The following is a 9064-nucleotide window of genomic DNA, read 5'->3' as shown; positions in this document are numbered from 1 at the left end:
TGTGATGCACGAGGAGTAGCCAGGATTTTTTTTTTTTATTAATACAGTAAAATCCCGTTATAACAAACTCCAGGGGACCGAATTTTTTTATCGTTATAACGGAAATTTCGTTTTAACGAAAATTCGAATAAGGTTATGTAAGCCTAACCTATATTTATAAGCCCTGCTTTTCGGCAGGGGACTTTTATGACTCTTGACTTCTATGATTTTTCGTTGTATTGGTATTCGTTGTGACGGAAATTTATTGTATTATAATAATAAAGGTTTTACTGCTAAAATAATTCAAAATTTATTTCTTATTTAAAGAAATATACTATAGTTTATAGGGAAGGATTTTACTTAGGAAGTTGGATTATTGGTGTGTTGGAAATAATTATAAGTTGAGAATATGACACTGCTGCACCAGCAATTGGACCCAATTTACACCACTGGATATTGCCACCAAAGTCCCATTCCCCAGTTCTCTGCAATGGCTTTGGGATTGGGGCACTAGACCACTGACCAGGGTACTCGCTTAATATGCTACCTAACGCAAAATGGTATCTACCAAAAAACTGTATGCATGTAGTATGCTACCTACCGTAGTTATTTTTATTTTATTTCATTGTATTGCAGGAAAGTACATTTGATTCATTACGATAAATTTAGATATGACAATGTATCAAGTGATACTGACGATATTGATGATGATCATTCAACTGAAAAAAATTACGGTACTCGAATTTAAGGCGACCATGGATTTTTTTGGTATGTGTTGTAAAAATATTGATGGGATTCTAGAACGAAGATTTTTTAAAGTGGAAAATAGAGATAAGGCAACTTTATTAGTTATTACCAATAATACAAAATTAAGTAGTAATAGGATCAATTATTTATTCAGATCAATGGCGAGCATATAATATTTCAAAAGATATGAGGTTATCATCATGAAACCGGCAATCATTCCGAGTTTTTGTTGATCCTACAACGGGCGCACTAACTCAAAGATCGAGTGTACATGAAGACAAGTCAAAACTAAATACGGAATTATAACTCGAGGAGCAACACATTTATTAGACCGACAATTTAAAGAAGAATAGTGGAGCGGTCCATTAAAACACAACACGATTTATTAGAAATTTTCTGGGATGATGGAAAAATAATATATAATATATATTGTGTAATAATATATAATGACATATAGAAATATTATATAGTACTTACAACGATAAGTTAATAAATTATTATTATTTATTTTTTTATTTTTAGTAGGTATCATTTTACGGTAGGTAGCATACTACACCAACGAAATAGCGGTAGGTAGCATATTAGACGAGTACCCTGACCTACCAGTGCTTCTCAATGGTCAGTACTATAATAACAATCAAACTGACCGGTTGTGTGTATGTGTATTAATAATAAAACAAACTATATCGATTAATAATTGTTACACATTTACAATCAATAACCATTTTTTTTATAAAATGACCAAATTGACATTGCTGATATTTATACTGGCTCTCCTTATCACGGTAATGTACAAATATCATTACATACCTATATATAAATAATTTTTTTTTAAGTTACCTATATATTTAGGCTGATCAAAACTTTAATCCCTTTATATTGATAACTATAATGACACCACTGAATTTATTAAATTTTCAAAATGTTTTTATTACATTGTGATGCACTAGGAATAGCTTGGATTTTGTATGGAGAGGGATAAACATTTTTTATTTGAATTATTGAAAATCAAAAACAAAACAAAAATACTGATTACATATTAACGTCGATTTGCCGTTAACGTATTTACTATTTTAAATAATTAAAATGTATAAGACAATTTCCATAATTAAATTTAAATATTGCAAAACAATATAAAAAATACGGTCAATGGGGGAGGTATAGCCTCTTTAACCCCCCCCCCTAAGCTACGCCACTGATGCTAAATCATATGCAGTCTGCATACCTACTTGGTATGCATTTCGGAAATCACGAAAAATATGTTAAATTTTGTTTAAATTCTTATAAAAAAATAATAGGTATGTAGATTATAATGTTTAATATTACAAAACCTCATACATATATATTTTTATTGTTCTATTGCATTTAAATTAAATATTATAGAATCTATAAAACGATAATCATCTTGATACATTTTAACAATTAGAGGCCGAACTTTGATGACTTGAACTTTTTTTAACCTCTTCATCTGCAACAATGTTTTCTTTGTTAAAAATGCGTTTTAAAAAACTTATCCATTTAAATAAATAATTTTTTTTTACATTTATTGATATATAATGGTGAAAGATGTTCACTGTTAATTTTATTTTATAGGTTCGGCAGCCTAATTCCATAGCAGAACACACTTCTGAGAATGACTCATGCTGGGAAGAATATTTAAAGTCTCCAATTAGGAATAGAACAAAAATAACAAGTCTTGTTAATGAAGATAATACAACCATAAACACGACTTCAAGTTATAGGGAAGATCAAAAGTAAGTTAACAAATAAATATGTATTATAATCCTATTAAGGTTTTTTACTAACTATTTTTTATAATTTTTAGTGCATATATAATATATATATATGCATTTTAAATAAAATTAATTTTTTGAAATATTAATTCAGTCCAAAAAGCGATTTTTTTACCGATCAACGCTCAAAACCATGGTTGACACATCCGTTAAAAATGTTCAAATTTCATGTTATAAAATAAAAATTAAAAAATCAATGAAAAAAATGTAGAAAAAGTGGACTTTTATTGTAATTAAAATATATTTTTTTAGTACATTTTTGCTATTTTTTGAGCATGTTCAGTAGCTTGTAAGGCATTTAAATCCAGGCCCTAAATATAAGTATAAAGGTATTCCGAAAAACCCTTTGATATACAAAATTACAACAAAGTAGGTAAGTATAAACAATATACCATGCTTAGTATTAGTATTAAGTATCACATATACATTAAATACACTAGAACTTTTGGCACCAAGTTAGCCAGGAATTTTTTCAAGAGGGAGTATGGATAATATTTTTACTTAATATACATCAACATGTGGTATAAATTATACCTGATATACATTATTAATAATATCGTGATATAACTATAATAAATTGTAACAAAATATTGTACATATATAAAATAAATGTGGAATAATATTTTAGATGTTTTGCTTTTAATTTAAACACAATAAACTTAATAGGTATTTATACAAGATGTTAAATTTTAATAAAAATAAAAATAATTTATACATTTTAGAAATGAATCTGTAGTTGGTATTGAAAATACAAAAGTTATAATTTTGCCAACAACTAACTTAACAAACTCTTCATCGGGTTTTGATCGAAATACAATTGATAAGAAAATTACATTGGTTTCAATTGACAAATTTATACCTGAACAAAATGTAATTGAGAAATGTTCATTAAATGACAATTATTGCATTAAAGTTGATAATTATCCAAGGTAAACTCAAAATAAAATTATTTTATTTTTTGAAATATCAACCTAACAACTAATCTATCTCAAATTGTTTGTTTTTTTTCTTATGATTAGGGAAGATTTATTAAATCTTTTTAAAACCAGCAAGTTTATGTCAACTAATTATTATTATGATACAGATGCTGAAAATGAAGTATAAACATTATTCTAAATTATGATACTATTACTTGTCTACCTATTTTATAAATAATAATAATGTATTTATATTTTAGGTTGATGAATTCGAACCAAGAATATCAGATAGTCTACTTCAATCATTCTGTCAGGCAAGAGTAAGTACCTACCTATCTACCAATATTATTTAATAATATTTTCACGAAGTATTTTAAATTTTTATTATTTTATAAATACAAGTACGTGTAGTCATGTCATTTAAATACTAAGTATACAATAGTATTAATGCATCTATACTAAATAAATTCAATTGACTTACAATAAAAAATAAATCATTATAATATCATTAAAATTTGAAACTTAACAAATAAATTTGGTACCTATTAAGTAGTTCAATAATTCAATATGATACTAACCAGCGCAATACCTATTACCTACATCAGAAAATGTATTATTTTTACACTAGGTAAACATAATATCATTGATAATACATGTAGCCATGTACATTTTACCTATTGTCTTCGGCTGTATCAACTAAATATAAAAATTAAGTGTTATTGTTAATTTTTGATTATGTTTATTTTGGGTTTGCCTCCCCCCCGCCATTTTAAAATCCTGGCTTTACTACTGCCTATTATTAATATTGTAAAAATATTTTTACTTTATTTTATAATCAGCAAGTAATTGAAGTTCCAACATTTATTATTTTGTCGATAATAATTGTCATTACTTCTTACATTATGTATTTACTTGTATTCCCAACAAAAGATTCAAATTGAATTTTTGAGTTTACTGATCATAGCAAATTTTTTTTTAAATTAATCGATTATGGTTTTTAAATTCCACCATTATCTCTCTATTCTTTGGATTTCAGTGTCAATAAAAAATTTATTTTATAAATAATTATTTCGATTTTTATTTATTGTATATCAATTTCTAAATCTATGTCTATTTAGTTTGCTTTTCCAATTAATAATCTGTTTAAATTATATTTTTTCTTGCTTTGAAATAGAAATTCACCAACTTGAAGTAAAAACCTAGGTCGCTCATAGCCCATAGGTAATATCGTGATAATCAAACATTAAAATACAAACATCTTTATAAATAACAAATTACATAGATAATTATAAATTGTTTCAATTTATAATTTCAGAATGACTTTTTTAAGTTAATTTTTATATCTGATTTATTTCAAATTAGGCTATAATATAATCTAACCATATCATTTTCACTATTTTGCAAAGAGATAGATATTAATACATACACTTTCCATAGGTATATAAAATGTTATTCCTAAAATCAAGGCTTTAAATATATTTGTGTATTTGTACAATTTTATCATTATCATTCATCATATCATATACAACTGAAAAATTCAATAATACATTTTTAATTAGGTAACTTAAAATATTTTCTAGACAGAAACTATATATCCAGAAGTCGGTCTTACAATAAAAAACGAATGGCGTTATATTATACAAGATCCATCAGAAGACAAAGACAGTTTTAAACAAGGAATTCGGGTGGAGAAATGTATGTAAGTACCAAATTAACAATGTATAATAATTTAAATTAATTTAATAATTTGTAGTGATGTTGACATTCCATGCGCATTTGATGAAACTTTACCATTAGGATACACTTCAACATGTGTACAAAAATATATCTACAAAAGATTGATGACCATTAAAGGTTCTCAAGAATTTTACTATGATAGCTTTAAATTACCATCTTGTTGTAAGTGCATGTATAGTATAAATGCCGATCTGTTAACTAGAATAGGTGGAGATTAAATATATCGAAAATCTTTTCATAACCAATCAGAAATTTCAAAATTAAATAAAAACATATTCAACGAGATAAATTAAAAATAAAATAAGATAGTTAAACAAAAATATAAATATATTTATGTATTGATTTATTAAATGTAATTCTTTAATAGTGTAAAATACGCTTTATATCAAATAATTTATTTTTATAACTAAAATGTAAAACATTCAATTGAGATATGATGTAAACTGAAATATAATTATTTATTTAGTAAATCTAATTTTTTTAATTTAATCTTTTTATTTTTGGATTTTTACCTTATTGAATCATACAGTATCTACCTAATTAGACTAAAATGCTTTAATCCCATAGGTATACTATATAGCGAGTACAATAAACGGTATCTATAATATGTTTTACCCTTGAACACTAATATTGTTGTTGTACAATAAAGATTTAAAAAAATTATTTTTGCATAGTACCGTATGTCAGCCCTTGGGTAATTTATAATGGCCAGTAGGTATCTATGAAGATCGGAAAATGATAATGTATACCTAATACAATTTTAAAAAAAAGAACGTATTACTTATATAGGCATTACGTAAATGCCCACTAAGTAATAAATATAGGTATGTAACCTTCACTAGAAAGACATACAAAATACTAGAGAAGTGTAATATAAAATAGAGGCTACTTTTCTGTTATAGAAAACTACGACTAGATACGTTTTTGAAAATGTATATATTAAAAATACATAAAAACACCACTAAGGAAGATAAAATAATATGTATTATAATATAGACATCGTACTGAAACTAGGTTTCCACAACGCTGTGTCATGTCACGTTCCATATAGACATATAGTATGATTATATAGGTAAAAATATATTATACAAATAAAACGACACGTTTTAGAGGAAACTGGAACTGAGTTAATAATCTGTAAGTATATTATAATAATTATATCCATACTCCGATCTTATATAGGTACCTACTGAAATACTACTACTATAGTACTATACCCACTGACTTTGTACTATCTAGGTACCTATATTGAATAAGCAATCAAATTATTTCGCCATTTTTTCTGTTTGCAGTTTGATATGATACCTATACCGTGTTTGGAAAATATATTTGGTAAGTATTTCAATATATTACACAAATAAAAGATAATTGTTCGTTATTTTTATATTCATGAAACATTTTTCAACCCAAAACTGAAAACATGGAGGACTTTGATTATTTTTTATTGATTTTATTCGTCGTTACCTATCTTGTCTTGTATTATATAGAAATTCATGACTAGAAGCACAAACTAAGATACATATATATAATATATCTTGATTCGTGACTACTTACCAAAGGTTTAACTTATCTATGCTTATACCATAAACCAAATCTATAAAAAATATCTAAATATATCTGGCTGCTTATATAGTTATATATCTGATTTAGATAGATACTAGATTATAAATACACAAGGTGATCGATATAATTCAAGGCCTAAATAAAGACAAGTAATTTCAATTCGAATATCTATTGTTAGTCGTTGATCCTACTTAGTAAATAAATGTATGATACACCTACACAAATAATATTTGATGTATCTGTGTAATATTGTAGTATACTGATGTATCGTATTTTATATTTTAGTATTTTACAACTTCTCAATTACCTATTGAGTGTAATAAAAAACCAAATTCATCATTTTTCATAAAATATAATTTTATTTTGTCAATAATTTTGTCCTCATATAAAAACATGATGCAGTTTATAAAGGTAAGTGAATTTGAAATATTAAACGAAATTTAACATTTCATAAATAGGTAGGTGCATAAAATAGATACTTGTACCTACTCATTAATACTACTTAACAAATTTGATGTATCAACCATAATCCTAGTAAATCTGTCAAAACTCCATTCTGTATTTTTTACTTTACTAGTCACATATAATATTTTTTTTTAATCCCTAGATAAATTTGTTTATATTTCTTTACATGGTTTTTTTGTACATATAATGTGTTTTTTTTCCATTTACAATCATTTAAATTCCATATTTTTTTAATTCAATTTAACTATATATTATCTAGCAATATGGATATTGGATGGAATTTATAATAATATGCGACTGCAATGGTATAAAAAATAAAAATGTAGGTACCTGTTAAAGAAAAATATTTCGCCGTAGGTACCTACCGGCTACTACTCTTTAATTACCTACTTGAAAAAAAAATATTATTTCATTTTGATTTACTTTTCAATTTTATTTTAAATACCTTTTACAAGTTGCAAGTTCATCAGCATCAGATTAATATAGTTTAAATACCTTGTGGAACGGTAATGGTAGCTTCAATCATATCAATAGATTACCGATACACTTAATGTAATTTTATAGACATACCTATAAATTATTAAAAATAACCGTTAATTTTGTAGGGAAAATTTCGTTTACACATAAAATACTCGTATTATCGATTCTTACCATATTATCAATATGTTATTATATTAATATTAATATAAATATACCATTTATACCTAAGATATAGATACAAATTTAATATTATGTTATTATTTTAATTATTTCACATTTAGAGCTTTAAAAATATTCAACGAACTGTCACTCATGAAAATAAATTACATTTTAAATATTATCATGACCGTAATCCTAACAAAGAATCCGATTGTGCTGAAATGTGTTTGCTCGGTAAGTTAATGTAGTATGATGAATAGCCAAATTTTAAATACAAGGAAGTTTTTTATGTGATTGTTTTTAATAATTGTTATTGAGTAGGTAGGCATCAGTAATTTAATCACATGTTATCATTACCTTTAGAGTGTTCTCAATTAAATCCATACCCCGACGAATGTCAAACAGTAACTGAAACGACTGAAACGTGTAATGAAAAATGTAGTGGATATCACAAGTATTCGTTTCACGACTTTTTAATTCAAACTGTTACTCATATAGAAACGCAGCCTTCGAATAAAGAGTACTTTGAACCAAAAGGTACACTTGATAAACAAGTTAAAATGGAAAATCAAACAAAATAATTGAGTTAAAATATAAATTATGCTTATGAACAATTAAATTGACTATATAATATGTAAGAATATTGATTATGTAGGTATTATAAATTATATATGAATTTTAAAATTAATGAACTATGAACAGTGATTTACATACTTAATACTGCAAGGAATTATTTAAAGTATGTATATGTTATAGGTACCTATGTTACTAAGCAGTATGTAGTAAGTACCTATACTTATCTCATTCTAGAAAAACTACAGGTTTCACCAAATAAACTGACATAGCAGGTCATATACTGTAGCTAGAGATATAAGCTTAGTATATTTTTACAATAATTTTTTTTTATATTTAATGCTAGCTGTCCCCGTGCACTTCATCGCCTGTACAAAAGGGCGGTGGTCGTTTGGGTGAAGCTAATAATTTTGACCATAGTCTGGGCGACTATCATTTATAGGTACCGTTTGGGCGAATGAAATTATTTTTACCTATATGCGAGGTAAATTGTTGTTGATCCGCTATAAAATCTACTAATCAATATGTCCGATTTGCATAAGATATATAGTATTTACAATACTTACCTATGATAAATTGTATTATTCCTTTAGCATATAACTTATACAGGTACCTAGTTATGATGTTACATGTATAATGTAGTTATACAAA

At 25.9% G+C, this 9064-nt stretch overlaps 1 protein-coding gene across 1 annotated transcript; it reads left to right on the top strand.

The window, feature by feature from the left end:
* The first annotated feature begins 1463 nt into the window (after nucleotides 1–1463).
* LOC113559983 lies at nucleotides 1464–5391 on the top strand. Its single transcript, XM_026965775.1, has 7 exons — nucleotides 1464–1511; nucleotides 2320–2480; nucleotides 3242–3448; nucleotides 3539–3617; nucleotides 3697–3756; nucleotides 5017–5135; nucleotides 5190–5391. Exons 1-7 carry the CDS (start codon nucleotides 1464–1466, stop codon nucleotides 5389–5391), a joined length of 876 nt encoding a protein of 291 aa, XP_026821576.1.
* The last annotated feature ends 3673 nt before the right edge of the window (nucleotides 5392–9064 follow it).

This window comes from Rhopalosiphum maidis, chromosome 3, assembly GCF_003676215.2.
Source record: "Rhopalosiphum maidis isolate BTI-1 chromosome 3, ASM367621v3, whole genome shotgun sequence".
NCBI lineage: Eukaryota > Metazoa > Arthropoda > Insecta > Hemiptera > Aphididae > Rhopalosiphum > Rhopalosiphum maidis.
This window is presented reverse-complemented; position numbering and strand designations above follow the sequence as displayed.